General features: G+C 43.8%; 1 protein-coding gene across 4 annotated transcripts in view; it reads right to left on the bottom strand.

The window, feature by feature from the left end:
* Positions 1 to 23,883, bottom strand: part of PRICKLE2 (prickle planar cell polarity protein 2) — a 392,599-nt gene that overhangs the window by 232,901 nt on the left and 135,815 nt on the right. Inside the window, exon 1 of one of the 4 annotated variants that reach the window (XM_086367030.1) lies at positions 19,401 to 19,484. The exons of the other annotated variants lie outside the window; for them this stretch is intronic. Coding sequence (XP_086223156.1) covers positions 19,401 to 19,462 — 62 coding nt within the window. The 5' untranslated portion in view covers positions 19,463 to 19,484. Of the gene's footprint in view, positions 1 to 19,400; positions 19,485 to 23,883 lie in introns of those variants that run through there. 4 annotated transcript variants of the gene reach the window in all.

Below are 23,883 nucleotides of genomic sequence, written 5' to 3'. Positions count from 1 at the left end.
AATCCCTGGCGGTTTGAGCCACTGAGTCACTCACACCCACCCCCTCCTTTTTTTCCTTAAACTAGTTTGTATTATAGTTCTGCCTGTTGAGATATAAAGAACTGTACTTCACATAGAAGGAAATCAATAATACAGTTCCACTAGTGATTTCCCCAAAGGCCACCAGAACACAGGAACAAGATCTGTGATGGTTCATTTTATGTGTCAAGTAAGCTAGGTCACAGTATCCAGATATCTGGTCAAACATGATCCCATGTGTTTCTGCAAAGGTATTTTAAAGATCAGATGACCATTTAAATCAGTAAATCATGAGTGAAGTAGATTGCCCTCCATAACATATGTTGAGTCTCATGACATCAGTTCAAAGGCTTTAACAGAGAAGCTGACTTCCCTGGAAGAGGAGGAAATTCTGCCAGCAGAAGACCTCTGGATTCTTACTGTAACTCTTCTCTGGGTCTCCAGGCTACCCATCTATCCTGCAGACTTGGACTTGCAGCCTCCACAACTATGTGAATCAATTCCCTAAAATAAATCTCTCTCCTCATTCTCCACCTGCTTCTCTCCCTCTCTCTCCCTCTCTTCATTCTTCACCCTTTCCTCCCTCTCTTTCTCCTTCCCCCCTTCTCTCTCTCTCCACACACAGTTTAACCTTCAACAACATGGAGATTAGGGTCACTGACCCCCGTGCAGTCAAAAATCCACCTATAACTTTACAGTTGGCCCTCATATCCATGCTTCTACATCTGCACATTCAACCAACTGCAGATTGCATAGTAGTGTTAGTACACATTTATTGAAAAAGACCTATAAGTGGACACACACAGTTCAAACCCATGTTCTTCACGCGCCAACTGTGTTCTTTTTCTCTGGAGAACCCTGACTTGTACATGATCAGGTGATCCCAGGCCTACATGTTAGCTTTCAGAGTTTTAGTTGGGAATATAGTATTAGCATCCCCTCACCCAGCTCGACACCCAACTTCAACAACAACCATCCCTCTGGCATACCAGGTTCCGTGCAGCATCCTTGGTTTCCGTCAACTTACTTGTTTAACATGCCATGCCTATTTTTCAGATAACAAGAGCTTAAAAGACTTGCCCCAGGTCAAAATGCTGGTAACAGATATCCAGGAATCCGATTCAGGTCTTTCTCAATCCATCCCAAAGAGCTCAACCACTGGGCAAGCTGCCCTATTTCTGGGAGGAAATTCCCAAGGATGCTCTTTTCTTTCTCAAAGAGTCAGGGTAGCAGATTCAAATCACACGAAGGAGCAAGACCACACCCACACCCACACACCCACGCCCACCCAGCCTTCCCCCAGCACTGCTTCTTGGTCAGGATCCTTTTCCCAGTTTACGAACCTGCTTGTGGGTGGTGCTGGTCTAGAGTGAGTCACAGAGCCACGGCCTCTGCCCCTGGAGGGTAGGATCCAAGCTCCACTTCCCAAAACACTGATGTGTCCCTCTCTCCAGAGTTAACAGACCTACACCCTATCTCCCTGTCCTCGGTTAGGCTTGATTTTCTACCAGGTCTCTGCTGGCAAGAAGCTTGAGGGTAATGTGGACAGCAAGCTGCTAGAGAGGAAAAAGAAGAAAACGGAGCTTGGTGTCCTCTGAGAGCCTTGATGAGTCCAAGTAGAGGCCTTAAGGATAAGTCTGGGCATAATGGCAGGTACGGGTGTCCTTCTTTGACATGGGTGTCCATCAGCACATGATGACAGGAGCAGTTGTTTCCACACATTTGTCATTTATATTCTACTTCCATGAACTATCCTAAGTCTACAGACTACATGTACTACTGATTTAGCACAGTTTTAAACATGTTTTATACAATTTTTAAAGGTTATACTCCGTTTACAGTTATTACAAAATATTGGCTATATTTCCTGTGTTGTATAATACATCCTCCTACCTTACACCTAATAGTTTATACCTCCTGCTCCCCCACCCCTATATCGCATAGTTTTAATCAGCTCCTCGTCTCACCAAAATAAGTATTTGAAAATGGAACTTTATACAATTATTACGTGTAAAAATTCTTTTCATTTGCCATAACAAGAATTAAACTTGCAAAAATAATCATTAAAAGTATAATCAATTTCGGTCTTCCCTGGTGGCTCAACTGGCAAAGAACCCACCAGTCAATGCAGGAGACACAGATGCATGTTCAATCCCTGGAGATCGGGAAGATCCCCTGGAGAAGGAAATGGCAACCCACTCCAATATTCTTGCCTGAAAAATCCCATGGATAGAGGAGCCTGTCAGGCTACAGTCCATGGGGTCGCAAAGAGCTGGACACAACTGAGCACGTGGGCGCTCACCCATACTCAATTCCACTAGACACACTTGCTCATAAAGGCTCTCAGCCTGTGGAGAAAGGGGTGTTACAAGTAACAGATCACTATTAGCTAGTGACCTTGAATCACTAAGTGAAAGTGAAGTCGCTCAGTCGTGTCTGACTCTTTGTGACCCCATGGACTGTAGCCTATCAGGCTCCTCCGTCCATGGGATTTTCCAGGCAAGAGTGCTGGAGTGAATTGCCATTTCCCTCTCCAGGGGAATCTTCCCGACCCAGGAATCAAACCCGGGTCTCCCACATTGCAGGCAGACGCTTTACCATCTGAGCCACCAGGGAAGCCCTGAATCACTAAGATCAGATTAAATAATATGTCCCTTGAAAAGGTGGTGGGGAATGTATGAAGCAAACCTTCAATGAACAACCCCTCTTGGTCAGAACCTGTACAGACTATCCTTGACAAATCATTTCAGTAAGCGTCGCCTCAGAAATGGCTGAGTAAAAAGATGTAGCATTTATTTCAATTATGTTTCAATATAAAAGTGAAGTGAAAGTGAAGTCGCTCAGTTGTGTCCAACTCTTTGTGAGTCTATATAGAGTACAGATGTCACTAAAACATATAATCTTAAGGACTATTAAACTGGAATTTCATTTAATTCCAGCCAAAGCACTGATGCTTTTAAACTGTGGTGTTGGAGAAGACTCTTGAGAGTCCCTTGGACTGCAAGGAAATACAACCAGTCCATCCTAAAGGACATCAGTCCTGAACATTCATTGGAAGGACTGATGCTGAAGCTGAAACTCCAATACTTTGGCCACCTGATGCGAAGAACTGACTCATCTGAAAAGACCCTGATGCTGGGAAAGATTGAAGGTGGGAGGAGAAGGGGACAACAGAGGATGAGATGGTTGGATGGTATCACTGACTCAATGGACATGAGTGTGAGTAAACTCTGGGAGTTGGTGATGGACAGGGAGGCCTGGCGTGCTGCAGTCCATGGGGTCACAAAGAATCGGACATGACTGAGCAACTGAACTGAACTGAAATTTCATATAATAGTTAACAGACCTACTAATACCAGTTCAGACTTTCCCCTCAGGTTTGTGGAAGAATTAGATATGTATTAATTTTTTCACTATGCACTTGATTATTTTCTTCAACACAGAATTTGCAACCAACTAAAACCATCCTCCTCACCACCTAAAAACACTTCAATGCCTTTTAAATCATGTGTAAGCTACAATGGCACGGGTCCCTTTTTTTTTTTTTTTTTTAAGAAAAAACAAAGCAGACTTTGAAGTTCAACACCTGGATTAGATTCCTGCTCCACGCTGTGTGGCCCGGAGGCAAATTACTTAACCTCTCTGAATTGCTAATTCTTCATCTATAAAGTAAATTTAATAATATTAACTTTATAGGGCTGTTGGGAAATAGAAGAAGATAAAACATCCCAGGAGCCTAGCTCAGTGCTTGGAATCCAGTAGGCACACAGTAGGTACCTAACACTACTCTTTGATGGGAGGGTGTGGGAGTCACTGGTGACAATGAGGAAGTTCCTTTATGTCAAGGATGACAGCCTGAATGCCCACAGGGGCGGAGCATGGTACGTGAAGGAAGGAGGCAGGCTGGGTGGGGTCCTAATAAAGTAGACATCCAACTACAAAAAAGTTGCCTGTTCAACGTCAGCTTATCATAGCCAAGATAACAGCCAGGAACATTTGTTAAGCTATGATGCTAAGGGTCTAAGGGCTTTGTATATACTAACTCATTTAATCCTCCTAACAACAAAAGGAAGGACCTATTATCGTCCACATACATGAGCACAGTGAGGTTGCTGCTGCTGCTAAGTCGCTTCAGTCATGTCCGACTCTGTGCGACTCCAAACACGGCAGCCCATTAGGCTCCCCCGTCCCTGGGATTCTCCAGGCAAGAACACTGGCGTGGGTTGCCATTTCCTTCTCCAATGCATGAAAGTGAAAAGTGGAAGTGAAGTCGCTCAGTCATGTCCGACTCTTAGCGACCCCATGGACTGCAGCCCACCAGGCTCTGAGGTTAGGTAACTGTAACCCCACCCAGCAAAGCCAGACTTTAACCTAGGCCTTCTGTTCTCAAAGCCAGTCACTCAGTAACCTCTAGGGACAGTGAGTAGGTCTCAGGCTTTAAGGTGCAACAAATCACCTAGAGAGCTTGTTAAAATAAAAACTGCCCAATGCTTTAGTAGGTCAGGATGGACAGTGTATTTCTAACAAGCTCCTCAGTAATGCTGATGCTGCTGAACTGAGGACCACACTTTAAGAATCGCTGTTTTAGGCCCCGCCTCTTCTCCTAAGGCTGGTCCAGTGTGCCACATCTTTTGACAGACTATCCAGAAAAGCCAGAAATGTGTCTTCTGTATGATAGCTTATCGTATTTACATGCTCACTATGAATTCAGTATTTTAAACAATATTGTGCAAACCAACAGGCCAAATTTAGCTTCTGGGCTGCTTAGTTTCTGCTTTCTGTGTCCAAAGCATTTTTTTTTTTTTTTTTTTTACCGTGTTTCTTTATTTTTGATCATATCATGCAGCATGAGGGATCCTAATTCCCTGACCAGGGATTGAACCCATGCCTCCTTTAGTGGAAGTGTGGACTGCCAGGGAAGTCCCTGTCCAAGGCATTTTTAACACACTGATGCAACCAATGTTTATTGAGCATTTGCTACTCGCTCCTGTCATGGGGACTGTGCATAGAAAGAGGAGCAAGATGGATAAGAAGGTCTCACTTTGTGGAGGTTACAGATAATGGTGAGGGAGCAGTGGATGGTGGAAAAGACAGAAAAATAACTAAAGGAATCAAAAAGATCTTTCCAGTTATGATAAAAGTACTCTGGGAAAACAAACAAACAAACCCAGCAGGGTGACAGGCTGGGTGATTTCCTTATCTGCAACTCTACGAGGAAGAAGGGAAGGTGTAATATGAGTATCACAGTGGAGAAGTGGACAAACAATGGTTGAATTCTGCACTGCATCCAACGTCCCCCCAGGCCGTAGAGGTCAGCCGAGAAGCACACCATCACCGGATTTCCCTGCCAATACCAATTCCATGACATCACTCCATCTCCCATGGATTATTTACCTCATCCCCAAGTGTGGAAGGTCAAATCACCGGCATTCTGCAGCCTGCCTCTGCAGGTGAAATTTAGCTTTAATTGTCTAATTGCTACTCTGGCAACGGCTGCCACAGATTCATTTTAGAAATCGGCACAGGTGCACTCGGTGGCTGATGTTCTATTTTCAAGGACGAAAGGAAGGGATTAGGGAACCTGATGTCTTCTGCTTTAAGAGTTAAGATGAAGTTATTTTTTTTCCCCAATCAACTCCTGTTATCTCATTTCAATTTTCCAGAGTGTCTTCTCATCAGAAATTAAATTGGGTTGCCAAATCCCAGAGCAACAGAAATGGAAAGGTAGTTGGGAGGGAGAGGAGAAAAAGTTTTGGAGCTTATTAAAGCAAAATGTTTCTGTGTCCTTGAAGTACAGGCATTATGTAAAGGGGCTGTATGTGATGATAATCATGACAATGGTGAGGAGAATGAAGATAGTGATGGTCATGTGAAAATAAAATAATAATGATGATGCTGATGCTGACCCTGTCTGGCCCTTAAGAAACAGTCATTAATTAAAGCCACTGGATTCTACTCTGAGGTAGGTAAGAAGCCATAGGCCTACTTTACATATTGAAAAACAGATTAAAAAAAAAAGTTCAAGAGAATTACTTAAAATAGTTACCGTGTTCTTGATTCCAACAGTTAATTCAATTTCAACAAGACACCCATTTTTTTTTTAAAACTTTCGGAAGACAGATATGCTGACTTTACATGTGCCTTAATTATTTTCAAGTCAGCACAAAGGAGATGAGCTGTAGCCGGGGGTATGTGCTTTTACAAACTCGACGTGTTATAGAATGAAAAATGCCAAGACAGAGCATGTTGATAAAGAGTAGGCCAGTAAGTGAATTCCAGGGCCCCCGAGTACATCAGAGCCCATTCAGAAACCAGCATGGGTCTCACCTTATTCCTGCAAACAAAGCATGCAAAGGAACGGGTATAAGAGAAGCAATCCATTAAAACCCCCAGGTACACATCTGGCCGTTAGTGATCAAGCTTTGCTTTCTGATTGTTTCATGGGCATGGGGAGGCAGTATGAGCAGAATTCAGAGTCTGAATACTAGTTACAACAATCAAGTCAAAAGCCTGCAGAGTCTCAATTTCCTAGCCTGTGGAATGGAGGTGATGACGATCCTTGCGGCCCTATCAACCCTCGGGTTGCCATGAGGATAAAACGTAACACCATATCGGGAACTGTCAAGAGACAAACAAAAGCAAGGCTCTTAGTATCTCTATCTTCTCCCCAACTGGCCTTGGGAGCTGCTTGTGTATAAAGAAGACATCACTTTATATTTCTTTGTACCTCTTAAATATACTCTTTGTACCTGTACCCACATTATTACCACATAATAACGCGAAACGCAGAGCAGAAGCTTTGGAGGAGTTTCAGAAATCTTTGTCTACAAAAGAGTTCACCTAAGGTTTTCTTCAGTCAACGCAGTTAATGCATTTGAAATATGACCTGATTGCCCCCCAAATAGAAAAAACAGTATGTCAGTTCTAGAATAGAAATCATATCCCTTTTATTAAGTTCTTTGCATTTTCTCATATACTCTTCCCAAGAGCTCTTCAAAACTGATATAACTATACTTCATTTGGGATGAGGAAACTGAGACTCAGAGTTCAAATAAATTGTCCAATTTCACCTAAGAAGCAACAGAAGCAAAAATTGACCTTGCTGCTACTGCTCTAAGTCACTTCAGTCGTGTCTGACTGTGCGACCCCACAGACAGCAGCCCACCAGGCTCCTCCATCCCTGGGATTCTCCAGGCAAGAACACTGGAGTGGGTTACCATTTCCTTGTCCAATTCCAAAGCTCCTGCATTTTCAAGTTGTGCTAAGCCTGGCTGGCAGATGGACATTGCTGTGGCTCTAAATGCCCACTAAACATCAAGTAACTTCTCAACAAACTTGGATATATTATGAAAAACTCAGTACTGTCTACAAATATTTCTTAGGAAATGACTCCTCTCACCAACGAGAGATAATCATTCTTTTGGACCAGTGTTCAATATATACACATCAATCTTATAGGAACACTAGAAACCTGTCCCATTTACTATCTGAATTCTAGAACTTCGTGTACAAGGCACACAGGGTGGAAGACTGCATAATGGCAGGTTAAGCCAGGACCAAGATTCTCCAAATTGAGCATGCCTGAATGAGCACCTGGTCTTCCTTGACAGATCAGTTGATAAAGAATCCACCTGCAATGCTGGAGACCCCGGTTTGATTCCTGGGTTGGGAAGATCCCCTGGAGAAGGGATCGGCTACCCACTCCAGTACTCCTTGTGGTTCAGCTGGTAAAGAATCGGCTGCACTGGGAGACCTGGGTTGGGAAGATCCCTTGGAGAAGAGAAAGGCTACCCACTCCAGTATTCTGGTCTGGTGAATTCCATGGACTATATAGTCCATGGGGTCACAAAGAGTTGGACACGACTGAGCAACTTTCACTAATGAGCACTTACCCAGGTAACCTGTTTAAAATGCAGACTTCCAGCCTCCATGTCACCCCATTATAATTCCAACCACTTAGGGTAGAGCCCAGGAAACAGAGTTTTAATAAACTCTGCAGAGCAGGTGGGTCTCACACTATACTCTACGTAAATAGGCCAAGGAAAAGGGCCAGGAAATTAAGGGACCAAGACTAGCTCTGAGGCACACTTGAGAGGCCTTCAACAGCTCAACCAGCCTCTTTGGGAATTAACTCTGGAAATTAACTCTGTCTTGGGTATCCCTGACCCTCATCCTTTGTGGGCTGACTGGATCTTGTTTGCTTTAGAACTTCTTGAAGGGCAACACTATTCTTTGGTGTTTGGTCACCATATTATCTGCTGCCCACTGGGATGTCCAGTAAATGCTTTCATTTTTAACTGTAGAACAGGCTTCAGAGGGGAAGCTACAACTGAACACTGTAAAGAAACCTAGGCCTATTCCAGCATTTGTAGGACTCTATTACAACCATGGAGTCATCTCCGGAGGCCAGAGCTACCAGCAATGACTTCATGCTCAGGTAAGTTTCTTCTACTGGTACTTAAGTGACTACAAGAGGTACCTTCCTTGGCAAATACGGTCACTAAGAAGACAGTACAAAGGCTGCTTGCCAGAGGGGGTGCCTCAACAGCTATACAAGAATGAATGAATGAATAAGTAAATAAATAAAACTAGGGTCCCAGGTGAATCTGTTGTGCAAAAAGTTTTGAGGACACTGTCTTTAAAAACCTTCGAGTGCCATTCACCACACTGGCAGTACAGAAAACCGACCTCTTCCCTGTTCCAACAAAGGACGCTTCCCTTAGCTAGAGCACAACTCGAGCATAACCAGAATGTGTAGGCTAGTGGTCTCCATAGTGAATTAAGTGAAAATATTAGAGTTTATCTTTAAATTGATTTTTACTTAAAATTTAGGGCATTAAACTTATGGGTATTTTATACACGATTTGACTCAGGGGCCCTCACTTGAGTTTTGTCAGATGGTCCTGTGGCGTGCCTATGTGGCACTGACAGCACCCTGAGGAAAAGGCGGGAGAGCTACAATCTGGGACACCTGACAGTGAGGTTACTGATTTCCAGGTTAAATGAGTTTATGGGATATGGGCACCTGGTATATTTGAACCAAAATTTCCAATTGATCTCAACAGATTACTACAAAAAATCCACTATATAACTGTCTAATGAAAACACAATAAAATGAGACAAATGGCTGAGTTATTGCGCCTCCTACTTCTGATACGGGCTCCTTTGACAAGAGACTATAAATTAAGAACAACTAGCAGAACTAACCATAATTTGGTAAAAAATGATCAAGATGGCTCTTTGAAGTACACATTTTTGCATACTAGGATTAACTGTGAATCTTATTTTACGTATATATCATACTTTAGACTACAGTCTTTCCGTTGCATAGTTGCTTATGCACAAATTTCAGTTATTCCAGTTTTCTCAACTCTGGCCTCTCATCATGATTCAAATTTCACTTTCTATAGTTTATTCACTGTGAGTGATTTGCATAAAGTATAAACATCACTGCTTCAGTCCACAAGTCATTATTATCAATAAATACCAGGTGCACATTATGATCAGTGACCAGCCGTTTCTTTCAGTCTGCCAGTGACTGGTCACCGAGCATCTCAGTTCATGCACAGACAGTAAAGCATGTAGTTGTGTTGTTTTCTTGCCTCCCAATGATACCTATGCAATATGGAGCCAGAGTAATTTAATGAAGATGAACACTTAATGGCATAAAGGCAAATGGTAGTGACAAAAAAGGGTGAAGATGTACGCTCCAGAAGGGGCTTCCCAGGTGGTTCAATGGTAAAGAATACGCCTGCCAATGTAGGAGACGTGGGAGACATGGGTTTGACCCCTGGGTGGGGGAGATCCCCTGAAGGACTAAATGGCAGCCCACTCCAGTACTCTTGCCTGGGATTAAGGACAGAGGAGCCTGGTGGACTACAGTTCATAGGGTCACAAAGAGATGTGACTGAGCATGCACATATGTTCCAGAGTCAGTGACACATGACAAAAAAGTAAGGAGCTCTCAGTAACATTTCATGAAACTACAAAGCATAAAATGGAAACTGATCCCAACTTAGAAAGGAGTATGACAATCTGCCATGTTCTAGAAAAGATGCTTCATCTGTATCATAAGAGGAAGACAAGCACTGTTCAAACTGCTCTTAAGGTTTGTCCAAAGAAGTAAAACATTGTAATCCTCAATGTTTTCAATTCTTGAAGTTGCAGTGTACTAAATATTAATTTTAGTAGTTTTCTTATTTCCCTATGCATTTATAACCAACAGTAAGAATTTTTACTGTTTTGAAAAAAAATTTAAAGGTCACAATACAATTGTAAATTTTCACATTGCTTATTAAGATCACTCTGCAGTTTCAGCTTGCATGGTTATTTTTACAGTCCCATAGTGTCATGCAAAGCAAGTACGGCCTGTTTCAGCCAATCACAGGAATATGTGCATATACTTTATTGATAAGTAAATATACACTATTTGGCAGTCTGTGATCAAACATTTTCTAAAAGAGTTTTGGATACCTCTGGCTCAGACAACACTTACTGAATACTGTGGGACAGCAAAAGGGGAAAGACCACAGTAACGAGGAACAGCAGACAATCCAAGTCTCTTAGTATAGCTTTCTCAATTTCCACTGATGCAAGTCTTTCCTTCTAATGTCCAGTCTGTCCCCAAGTGTTGGCGACAGTCTTGAACACCTCTTACCTGGGTGTGCCCTTTAGGACTTCCACCACGCTTTTCCTCAAAAGCACCACCCAAAGGCTTGTTAGAAAGGCAGGATCTGAGACTCCATCCAAGACTCACTGAATCAGAATCTGTATTTTAATAGGATCCCTGAGTGATTCTTACACTCTAACAATTGAGAAGCGCTACTCTAGACTTCAGGCTTCCCTGGTGACTCAGATGGTAAAGAATCTGCCTGCAATGAGGGAGACCTGGGTGTGATCCCTGGGTTGGGAAGATCCCCTAGAGAAGGGAAAGGCTACCCACTCCAGTATTCTGGCCTGGAGAATTTCATGGACTACAGTTGATGGGGTCCCAAAGAGTTGGACATGACTGAGCGACTTTCACTTTCACTCTAGACTTCACATCTGATTTCCTATGTCATTAATCCAAGGAGTTAAGTGTACATATTACTGAGATCTACCTTTTAAGGACTTATTACTTCTCTAGGTGACTGATATCACTGAGGAAAGCAACAACAACAATGGTAAACACTTAACCAAGCACTCACTCTACACCAGACAGTGTGATAAACCAACTACCAATCATCTCCCACGAGACTCAAGTGATGTGTACAATGGGAATAATGATATTACTTCCAAAACACATACAGTAGCAGAATTGCAAAGGGCCTAGATGATGGTGGAGGTAGATGAGAATTTCAAGTTAACCTGTATACGTGGGCCTAAGGGTGTGTGTGTGTGAGTGTAAGTGTGTGTTTTAACTGCAGCAGGAAAAGTCAGTGGGGTGACCGTCTTCTCACTCCATTTTTCAGTCTCACTCTAGACTACCTCCGAGTTACTGACTCCAACCAGTAAATTGAGGACCTACTCAAATATGGGACGTAATATAAAATCCCAACTAGCTATTTTTCACAACTGACACGTTTCATATGGAAATTCAAGGGACCCCGAATAGCCAAGACAATCCTAAAAGAGAAGAGTTGGAAGACTCTCATTTCCCCATTTCAAAATTGACTATCAGTTCAGTTCACTTGCTCAGTCGTGTCCAACTCTTTTCGACCCCATGAATCACAGCACGCCAGGCTTCCCTGTCCATCACCAACTCCCAGAGTTTACCCAAACTCATGTCCATTGAGTCGGTGATGCCATCCAGCCATCTCATCCTCTGTTGTCCCCTTCTCCTCTTGTCCCCAATCCCTCCCAGCATCAGGGTCTTTTCCAATGAGTCAACTCTTCGCATCAGGGGGCCAAAGTACTGGAGTTTCAGCTTCAGCATCAGTCCTTCCAATGAACACCCAGGACTGATCTCCTTTGGGATGGACTGGTTGGGTCTCCTTGCAGTCCAAGGGACTCTCAACAGTCTTCTCCAACACCACAGTTCAAAAGCATCAATTCTTTGGTGCTCAGCCTTCTTCACAGTCCAACTCTCACATCCATACATGACCACTGGAAAAACCATAGCCTTGACTAGACGGACCTTTGTTAGCAAAGTAATGTCTCTGCTTTTGAATATGTTATCTAGGTTGGTCATAACTTTTCTTCCAAGGAGTAAGCGTCTTTTAATTTCATGGCTGCAATCACCATCTGCAGTGATTTTGGAGCCCCCAAAAATAGAGTCTGACACTGTTTCCACTGTTTCCCCATCTATTTCCCATGAAGTGATGGGACTATAAAGTTGCAATAATTAAAAGATAGTCTGGTACTGGCATAAAGATAGACATTTAGATTAATGAAACAGAATAGAGAGCCCAGAAATACACTCAAGCATCTATTGTCAACTGATTTTTTTTTAAAAGAGTGTCAAAACAATTCAATGGGGGAAATAAATCTTTTTAACCAATGGTTCTGGGACAACTGGGGATCCACATGTAAAATAAAGAATTTGAACTGCTTCCTCACATCACACACAAAAATTAACACAAAATGGATCACAGACTTAACTGTAAGAGCTATGACTATAAAATTCCTACATGAAAAAACAAGAGTTTTTCATAATCTTGGAATAGACAATAGTTTCTTAGCTCTGACCCCAATCACAAATGACAAAAGAAAAATATGGATATCTTGGGCTTTGTTATAATTAAAAACATTTGGTGCTTCAAAGGATACCACCAAGAAAGTGGAGACAATCCACAGAATGGGAAAGAAATATCTGTAAAGCATATATCTGATTTGGGACTACTATCTAGAATATAGAAAGAAACTTAACACTCAACAAGAAAAAGATAACTCAAAAGTGGGCAATATCTGAGTAGACATTTCTCTGCAGAAAGTATACAATGATCAATAGACATGCAAAAAAAATACTCAACATTCTGAACCAACATAGAAAAAGAAATCAAAACCACAATGAAAACCATATCTACTAGGATGATTATAATCAAAAGACAGAAATAATAAGTATTGGTGATGATGTGGAGAGATGGCTCCTCTTATGTATTGCTGATGGGAATGTAAGACTATGTATCCACTATGGGACAGTTTGACCATTTCTCAAAATGTCAGAGATAGATTTACTCTCTGATTCAGAAATTCTATTCATAGGTGTAACACCCAAGAGAAAAGAAAGCATATGTCCACACGAAACCCTGTACATGGATGTATACAGCAATATTATTCACAGTAGCTAAAAAGTGGAAACAACACAAATTTGTCCATCAACATTTGAAAAAGACAAAATGTGGTATACCCATACAATGGAATTATTGTATTATCCAGCAAGAAAAATATGTGAGGTACTGATAATTGCTATAACATAGATGAAACTGGCGGAGAAGGCAATAGCACCCCACTCCAGTACTCTTGCCTGGAAAATCCCATGGATGGAGGAGCCTGGAAGGCTGAAGTCCATGGGGTTACTAAGAGTCGGACACGACTGAGCGACTTCACTTTCACTTTTTACTTTCACGTATTGGAGAAGGAAATGGCAACCCACTCCAGTGTTCTTGCCTGGAGAATCCCAGGGATGTGGGAGCCTGGTGGGCTGCCGTCTGTGGGGTCACACAGAGTCGGACATGACTGAAGTGACTTAGCAGAAGTAGCAGATGAAACTGGAAAACAGTTTGATTTAAGCTAAATCAAACAGGCCAGTCACAAAAGGTCATATATTATATGACTGATTTATAAGAAAGACCCAGAATAAGTAAATCCATTGACATAATCTAGATTAGAGGTTACTAGGGCTGGGAGAGAAAAAGTGATGATATTAATGGATATGGTTTATTTTTTTCCTTCAGACTAGGAAAATGTTCTGGAATTAGACAATGTTGATAGCTGCACAACTCTGTGAAGACACTAATGATCATGGAACTGTACACTTTATATGGACAAGTCATATGGTATATAAATTATTTCTCAATAAAGCTATTAAAAATTATTTAAATTAGGTCACTTCTGTAATTTCCCCACCCTTAAGGACAGCTTTGATGATTCAGGTCAGTGGCTAAAGCTCAGCTGCTCCCTTAAACCTGGTTCATCTTACATGTGGAATCTAAAAAAGTGATAAAAATGAACTTATTTACAAAACAGAAATAGAGTCACAGATGTAGAAAGCAAATGTACAATTACCAGAGGGAAAAGGATGAGGGAGGGATAAACTGGGAGACTGGGGCTGCCATATACACAGCACTATATATAAAACAGATAACTTATTAATAAGGACCTACTGTATGGCACAAGGCACTCAACTCAATAGTCTGTAACAACCTATATGGGAAAAGAATCTAAAAAACAGTGGATATATGTATATGTACAACTGATTCACTTTGTTGTACATCTGAAACTAACACAACATTGTGAATCAACTAGACTCCAATAAAAATGTTAAAAAAAAAAAAAAAGACCTGGGTTAGTCCTACTTCTGTATGTGTCTGCTGTTAAAAAGAGAAATATTTTTATTCTTGAGGAACAATGAACATGGTGATGGGTAGCCAGACAATGCGGTCCCTCCAGGCCCAGAGTCATAATGAATACAGTTGGCAATTCATAAGCCAGGCCTCCTTGGCAATTGTCAGTACTCTCCACGGATGCTCTTAGGTTGGGACCCCTCTCAGAGGAGGCAGTGAAGCCCACAGGGGAACTGAGTTCAAGTCTTGGTCTCTAAGTAATACTAACAGAGCCAAGGGAAGATGCTTGGGGTGGGGAGTCTGATCGTTAACGCTGTACGAGTGTGATACTACATTTCTCTCCTTTTCTTCAACTAATTAGAGCTTCATTTTAATTAGGCTGACTTCATCTGCCATTCCTTCTCAAATCCATATACTAGGTGAACAGGAGATTACATCCCAATCCAAACTTTGTACCCAGCCACATCTGAGCAGCAAAGAATTTAGAGAAGTTAGAATTAGAAAAGGGACTCTTTTTTTTTTTTTTGTATAATTAATACCTCAATTAGCAGAGATATTATGGGCAATCTACATTTCAGTGACGACATGGCCCCCTGCCTGAGTTAACCCAGGAGAGGACCACATAATAAAAAACGTTTCCACATACCCCTGAGATTCCAGGGACATCAACTCACCAGGAAAGCCAGACAGACATCAAAATGCATGACTCAAAGTGCTCAATTCCCTCTGGTAGTTACTCATGTTGCTTCGGAGGAAAGAAGACTCTCAAATATCGACTTTAACATAAATACGTCTTTCGCTGCTTACTTTCCAAACTTTAAATCCTGCAAGTTCTTTCCAAACGTTCAGTTAAAAGGAAGGAAAAAAGGTTAATTGCTCTGACCCCCTAAAAAGACCCATGCAGACTAGCAAATGTGTTCACATGCAAACAGGCACACACAGAGAGCACCTTGCTCTAATTTTTTTTGAGTGGTTCGGATTTCTCATCAAGAATCTGGCAAGCTCGCCTGCTGGGTCCTGTATTCGTTTCCAAGCTCGTAGCCTACCCCCTCTCATACTTTCAGTCGGTATGTAATTTAGACCTACGCAGATTTCGAGTGCAGTGGCCAATTCGTAACTAGCCAGGGTTGGGGAGAGGGGTCACTGGTATGAACCCTGAGGATGTCGCTCATAAACTCTGAAATAAGGGACTATCACTTGTTACACAAGAAGCTTTTCTTTTTTCTTCTCAATGGGGTAGCTCTAACTTCCACGGCTCTTAAAGAGTTAAATGAAGATGTAGTAAAGATCTTAAAATGAGGCCTAAGAGAAAAAGAGGAATACTCTTTCCCTCCTCCAACTCCACTTGGGAGTTGGGAACCAACTTCCTGATCCTCTGTTTCTGGGCCAACCACCCCCACCCTTCTCTATTCTCTTCCCAAGAACCAACTGCAGCTCAGCCTGTTCCCTCTCGGCTCTGCCAGAAGGGAGCCCTCCTGCCTGCCTAGGACCACCCACAGACTCTGGGCTCTGTTTGGACAGGAGGACCCAACTGCAAAGAGGGAACATCTTGCCTGTTTCCAAAAGGAGGGTGAGTCACCTTGGTGGAAGCAGTCAGATCTCAGTAACAATTACGCCCCCGTCCTGACCACCTGACATGGCCAGAGCCTGGGTGGCACTGACAGCAGCAGTGTCCAAGCAGCAGTTGATGGGCCAACGCTTGGCTGGTTGAAACATGACTACATAGAGAGGGTTATAAAATATACAGACTCTCAAGGCCCATCCTCAGAAGTGCTGATCTAGTAGGTCCTGGAGTAGTTACCGAGAATCCGCACCCTTTTTATGCCTCCTAGGATGTATAGATGGACAGCCAGGTTTGAGAACCTCTGCTCTTGAGCCAGGACTCTAAAGATAAGGTCTCTCAAAGAGCTGAGATGAGGAGGAAATACAGTGGAGAGGAGGATGTGTTTCTTGAGACCAACACCATAGGATTCTATCTGGGTAGCTTTTGAAAGAGGAACCACCCTCATCCTGGTGTCCATGGAGTTGGCTAGAAAAAGAGGGCGTAAAAACAAAGCGAAAACTTTGGAAGTTAACAGGCTTGGACTCCAGTGCCACCTCCTGAGACTGACAGACAAGGTCCCATGCCCGTGATTTCCAGGACTTCTAAATCTTAGACAACAAGCCAGAGCCTCAGTTTCCTCAGACAATTGATGGGGATGGTGAGGCTGAGGAAGGTAACTTTTTGTTGTTTAGCTGCCCGGGAAATCCCATGGACAGAGGAAGATAACTAGTCACTAACAGTCATATTGTGCGCACTTTGCACTGGCCAACATTCTAACATTACAGATGCTAACTCCTGAGCGAGATGTGAGTAGGCTGTAAGCCATTTCATAGAAAATACTTAGCCTACTGCCTTACATGTTCTATTATGGTTTTCTGGCTTTCCTGGTCAGAAGGATGACTGCCCTATTGTCTCTTTAAAAAGGACATAAAAAAGTTCCACTTAGTTCAGTTCAGTTGCTCAGTCGTGTCCGACTCTTTGTGACCCCATGGACTGCAGCATGACAGGCTTCCCTGTCCATCACCAACTCCCGGAGCTTACTCAAACTCATGTCCGTTGAGTCAGTGATGCCATCCAACCATCTCATCCTCTGTTGTCCCCTTCTCCTCCTGCCTTCTATCTTTTCCAGCATCAGGTCTTTTCCAAGGAGTCAGTTCTTTGCATCAGGTGTCAAAGTACTGGAGTTTCAGCTTCAGCATCAGTCCTTCCAATGAATATTCAGGACTGACTTCCTTTAGGATGGACTGGTTGGATCTCCTTGCAGTCCAAGGGACTCTCAAGAGTCTCCTCCAACACCACAGTTCAAAAGCATCAATTCTTCTGCGCTCAGCTTTCTTTATAGTCCAACTCTACTTGCCTCCAGCCAACACCTTCCTGGCCACTCCTCCCCAACCCCATCTTTCATTCTGTTTCTGATGTTGCCCCCTTGACATGACCATTAGATTCTGGCATGGAAGGAAGGCTCTGATTAAAACAAAACTATTCTCATGGAGGAAAACACATTCCTGTTAGACACTCATACTCCACATATAATTTACCTTTCACACCAGTTACTTAGCAGGATCCTAGAGGGCTTAGGACAGAGATAGAAGTTATGGAAGAGGAGAAGACAAGCTTATAAATGGGGTAAAATTTGCCTATCAAGCTAAGGACCTTTATTTTAGGATCATAGACACCTTGCCAAAACTATTATAACCTATGCACTCTTTCTCCAGAAATTCCTATCTGGGACACACACGCGTGCGCACGTGAAATGTTCTGCATGTTATTTCAGGGGATTCATTCGACGGAAGGCCATGAATGCATACCCTTGGAAAACTGGGGCCTCTAAGTTGAAAATCCATCAAAGGCTGGCAAACTCTTTCTGTAAAGGACCCACAAGTTGGTATTTTCACCTTTGCAGGTGTGTGGTCTCTCTCCTAGCTACTTACCTCTGCCACTGCAGAGGGAAAGCAGCCACCGAGCATAAACCTCATAACTATGTCTCAATACAACTTTATTTACAAAAGCATGCAATGAGCCAGCCTTGAGTTGTAAATTGCTGACCCCCGCTTTAGAGTTTTGCTATGCCACTGTGGGTCAAATGTCACTTGGGGAACGTGTTAGTCTGAAGCCTATTGTGGACTGTGGTCTCATGGTTGGGTCTCTTCCACCCTGCAAGTCACCCCAGTCCTGGCTGAGCATCTTCTGAATGTACTAACTAGTCTGGGCTTTTAGGACCACAGCAGTTCCAAGGAGGTGCTACCTACCTCTCACCCAGCTCTGGACCTCAGACTCTCAAGCCCCATGTGCCCTGAGCTACTGGTATTTAAAAACCCCTTCTATATTAATGAACCTAACTACCTAAACAGTCGTAATTTTCACCCCTGGAACACGCAGGTCCACATACATTGGCAGGACTTGCATGAAAGTGACGAACACAGTGACGTGGTTCTTTCCAAGTAGGTCTTGAAGGAGAGAGACCAGTAAGAATAGCACACTCTAGAAACGCAGAGCACACCGGGGGCTGTCCCGAGTAACGACATTAGCTACTTAAGCGGGGCTGCCACAGGATAGAAAACTGCCTTATTAGTTTTGACAAATTCCACCAGCAAACACCACATCTTTATGTGCACCGTGATTAAAACATCATCCACAGAGAGCAGGAAGAGAAAGCCATTTGATTTTCCCCTGTAGTCAGGTTTTTTTTTTTTTTTTTAAGCACCTTTTAAATAATATACATGGCTGTAATCAGATGCTAGCCGAAGAGAGATACGACACTGTGAACTGTGGAGATGTGCCTGTTTCTCATCCCGCCTCTGCTGGGACTGTCTTATCCGACACGCAGGACAGACATCTGGGCTGATCATTAAACAACGTGCAGGAGAGCTTGTCCACTGACTGTGTGGCCGGAGACTGTCTTTTGTATCCTCAACTTGGACTAACTCTAGGATAAGTGTTGTAAGGGGGGCTGTGGGTGAAGTCGCTCTGGCAACCAGGCAGCAAGGCAAAAATCACTCGACTCAAGAACCATTTGGAAGTTTGCAGCCCAGCTCCCAATTCCCTTTCTTCATTTCCCAAGAAATATTTTCTTAATGTACAATATCTTCCTGCTGATGAGGGTAGGAGTTGGTGGGAGAGGTGGGGCGGGTAGAGGGAAGACTAGTTTTCAGTCAGAGAAAACTGAGCTCAAGAACAACGCCTTGAAGTAAAGGAGTCTGGACCCCCAAACCACGCCCCGCGCCCTGAGTATATTTGGTGTCCGTTTAGTCTGAGAGCCTCGCGGCTACATCATAAAAGTTTAAAACCCTGCCCTGATCTAACAATTGTAAATTCTTGAATTCACTCAGTTTAAAAAACATTCTAAGGAACATTACCACAGAAAGAGCTTCAGCATAAACCAGGAGGATTTTCCACGGTCCTCCCCATCCCCAGGCATGCAGGCGATCAGAGCAACGGGTCCTTTGCAGGGCAGTCTCAATTCAAACCATCGTCTACCCAACCAGCTGAGCACACATATTTGTCTATCCTCCTAGTGCTGACATTCGCTTGCTGACGTTGCCAAAAAGAATGTGAGATGAAGCAAGTCTCTTACTAGATAAACATTTGGTTTTGATAAGGGAAGTTCTTTTCTTCTAATGGAAACAAACCAAAAATGCCACTTACACACTCTATCACAGGAAGCAAGTCTCAGAGACTGACCCGGGTGCTGCGGGCTCGCGGTCTTAAGGCAGGGGAAGGAGGCCCGGCTCTGCCCTGCCCTGGGAAGCCATGTTTGGTTTTGTTCTTAGAGAGCTGTCTGAGTTTCCTAATTAGGAAGACGCCTGGAGAACATCAAGAGGTCAAATATTTATTCGTGGAGAAGAAGCCAGACTTGTCTAATGTGCTCCCCTGATGTGGAGGTGAGTCACTTTCAAAGGCAGCCAGGATTGCAAGCGGCTGAGTTCGGACGGGGCTGCCAACTTCAGCTCCTTCCCTGAGCTGCACCATCCCAGCTCACCAAGCCACCCGGGGGCTCCGCCTGGCACCACAGCACGACTCCCAGTCCTTGGGAAGTCAGCTCCGGTCCCTGCTGTTTCAGAAAGCCTCTATGAATGTCTCTCTTTCCAAGAACTTGAGGCGTGAGACTAGCTGGCCTGGAAAGGTTATCACCTTGAAGAATACAGGAGTTGAGTAGATAACTGGGCCCCATGATGCTAAACTCTGTCTCCTGGGGCCCTGACCTAGATTCCATCACCCACAGTCTGCTCCTGTCCTGCTCTCTGCCTCTCTACTCCTCTTCCTTCCCACCCCACCCGTATACATTCACACCAACCCTCTAGGTTCCTCTGAAGAAAGCAACATCATTTTTTCCTTCTCGGTCTTTAATTTGTCACTAATTGGGATCAGTACTTTCCAGTTACATAAAGAGTTCCTGTGTGGCTTTATAGCATATGCTGACAAATCATTTGGCAAACGCTTTCTTTTGTTGCAACAAACTGCACTGTGGAGAAGCGTAGCACTGGCAACCAAATATGTACACTCTTAATGAAGCCACGGAGATAAGAAATCCATCTCCATGCTGACTGCAGGCTCTGGGGAGCCAGAGTCATATGCACAAGGAAAATAGTGATCTATTATACAGGATGGATGTTTACTGGAATGGTTTCCAGATGGATCCAGGAGGCTCCCGAAGAGAGGGTTACAGAGGAATTGAGCAAGGTTCACGTGGAGGGTGCCGGTATGTCATAATTTATTCTGGAAGAATCTGCCCCAGCCTTATCAATGTAATTAACACTTTCTTGATGGGCTCCTAAACTAGGACAGTGTACCAGATCAAATGACCGTAAGGGATGAGGAGCACACCGACTGGAGAAGAGACAGGGTTTTATTCACTAATTCAACAATGATGATGAAGAATCAGCAATGTGTCAGGCACCGTCCTAGAGCCCTGGGATTAGAGAATAAGAGAAATATCCTCAGCCTTACATTTACTGCAGGGCAGGAGAGGGATCAGTTCAGTTCAGTCACTCAGTCATGTCTGACTCTTTGTGACCCCATGGACTGCAGCACACCAGGCTTCCCTGTCCTTCACCAACTCCCAGAGCTTGCTCAAACTCATGTCCATTGAGTCAGTAATGCCATCCAACCATCTCATCCTCTGTCGTTCCCTTCTCCTCTTACCTTCAATCTTTCCCAGCATCAGGGTCTTTGCAAATGAGTCAGTTCTTTGCATCAGGTGGCCAAAGTATTGGAGCTTCAGCATCAGTCCTTCCAACGAATATTCAGGACTGATTTCCTTTAGGATAGACTGGTTTGATCTCCTTGCACACCAAGGGACTCTCAAGAGTCCTCTCCAAGACCACAGTTCAAAAGTATCAATTGTTTGGCACTCAGCTTTCTTTAGGGTCCAACTCTCACATTCATACATGACTACTGGAAAAACCATAGCTTTGACTAGACGGACCTTTGTCAGTATGAAAAGGGAGAAGGATAGACAGATCAAAAAAAAAAAAAAAAACTAAAGCATTGGGACTTCCCTGGTGATCCAGTGGCTAAGATTCTGCACTCCCAATGCAGGAGGCTCAAGTATGATCCCTCATTAGGGAACTAGATCCCACATGCCACAAGTAAGAGTTCACATGCTGCTACTAAATATTCCTAAATGAAGACTAAAGATCCCTCATGTTGCAACTAAGACCCAGTGCAGTCAAAAAAAAAAAACAAACAAAACCATTGTGTTATAAAGTGGTTAAGTGGGGCTTTCCTGGTGGCTCAGTGGTGAAGATCTGCCTGCCAATGCAGAGACATGGGTTCGATTCCTGGCCTGGGACGATCCCACAGGCTGAAGAACAACTAAGCCCATGCGCCACAACTACGGAGGCTGTGCTCAGGAGCCTGGGAGCTGCAACTACTGACCCCAGGTGCTACAACTATGGAAGACCATGTGCCCTACAGCCCACGTCCCAAATAAGAGAAGCCCTTGCAGTGAGAAACCCATGCACCACAACCAAAGAGTAGTCCGCACTTGCCACATCTAGAAAAAAGCCTGCGTGGCAACGAACACTCAGCACAGGTAAAAATAAATAAATAAATAACATTTCAAAAAAGAAAAACAGTTAAGTGTTTTGCATAGAAGAAAAACAGTGTGCTAGAGAGATGGGGAATCCCAGAGAGGAATGTAGGCATCTGAAACAGATTGCCCAAGGAGACCAAAGACTTTAGGGAGGTAAAGGCATGCCAGGCAAAAGGGACATGTGATGCAAAGGTCCTGAGGCAGGAGCAGGCAAGGCTTCTTCAAGGAACAGAAACAGCCCAATGTGGCTGAAGCTGTGAGCCTGAGAGAGTGTAGGGGTTTATGAGACTCATAAAGACCGAGAGGAATTAATGGTAGGGACAAGGGTCTGTTGATCACGTGGTGACATGAGTCCACTGAAGACCTTTGGGTTTTAGACTGAGCATGATGAAATAATGGGTGTGGGGAGCCCATCTGGAAGGTTTTCCAAAGACTGCTGGAGGCTGGGATGGGAATGATGCTATTACTGGGATTCAGGTAACAGATGAGAGTGACCAGAATTAGGGAATCATGGTGTAGTGGTGGGAAAAGATCAAAGTCTGCCTACTGTGGGGGCTTCCTGATGGCTCCAATGGTAAAGAATCTGCCTGCAATGCAGGAGACCCAGGCTCTATCTCTGGGCTGGGAAGATCCCCTGGAGAACGGAACGGCAACCCACTCCAGTATTCCTGCCGGGAGAATTCTATGGACAGAGGAGCCTGGTGGGCTACAGTCCATGGGGTTGCAAACAGTTGGACACAACTGGGTGACTCACATACGCTGCTACTGTGAAGGCAGGACCCCAGTGCTTCCTGCTGGACTGAGTGAGAGATGCCAGAGTAAGAGAAGAGTCCAAGGTGACCTCAAAGCTTTTGGCCTGAAAAGTCAGATGAATGGAACTATCATCCACGGAGGTGGCAAAAGATGAAGCTGGAATCGGGGGGTGGGGGTAGGGAGAGACCAGGAATCCAATTTTGGACACATCAAGCTTCTGACATCTACCAATCATCCAAGAAGAGAGAGAGACACAGAGAGGAGCTCTGAATACACAAGTTGGGGTCCTGGGAGAGGTCTGGACCAGAGATTCAGGCTCCATGTATGGAGTAGACCAGGAAGGTGGAACCAGAGGAAGGGTGAGCTCACCCCATTGTACATAAAAGTCCCCCAGAACCCCAAAGATGTCTGATTCTCTTCACTGTCCAGATCTGCAGCAGGATGCCTTGTAAACAAACACAATAGTGAACAAAAAAGGAGAAGCAGCAAGCTCCTGTGCTCCCAAATCACACAGATCAGCTGAGAATCGATAAGACAGTTATGAGAAAACGTGTCTGAACCTTCAGAGGGAGAGGAGAGTGGGTGCCTCCTCCTGATTATTTTGAAAATTATATGGTACTTCTAAAGAAGCAAGATAATGAGAAAAAACAGTATGAGGTCCAGAGCTCCAGTGTGCAGCCAGAACAGGCAAAATAACCAGTTACCTGAATTAAATCCTCCCTTTACTAATCTCCACTGCAGTCACATTTCCTGTGCCTACGGCATGTTCAGTCTCTCCTGGAGAAGGCGCTCACCTCCCGCTCCCCACTCCCTGGAGCTTACAGATGTCCCCTGGGAAATATCCGCCTCTCTAACGCCAGAAGCACTTTATTTATCCCTCTCATAAAGCGCTTCTCGTCAAATTTGTATAGATTGATGGATGTCTACTTTGTCTTGTTACAGGGAGAAGTTAAGGCAGCTTATGAGGATACATCAAATACAAGACAGCATAAATTACAAATAGGAACAAAAGGAAAAGAAAAATGAGGACAGGGATGTGAAGTGGATCCAAG

This window comes from Bos grunniens, chromosome 22, assembly GCF_055505025.1.
Source record: "Bos grunniens cultivar Pamir isolate PY7600 chromosome 22, Bosgru_T2T1.0, whole genome shotgun sequence".
In the NCBI taxonomy this organism is placed as follows: domain Eukaryota; kingdom Metazoa; phylum Chordata; class Mammalia; order Artiodactyla; family Bovidae; genus Bos; species Bos grunniens.
Note: the sequence above shows the minus strand (reverse complement) of the source record. Positions and strands in the feature narration are given on the sequence as shown.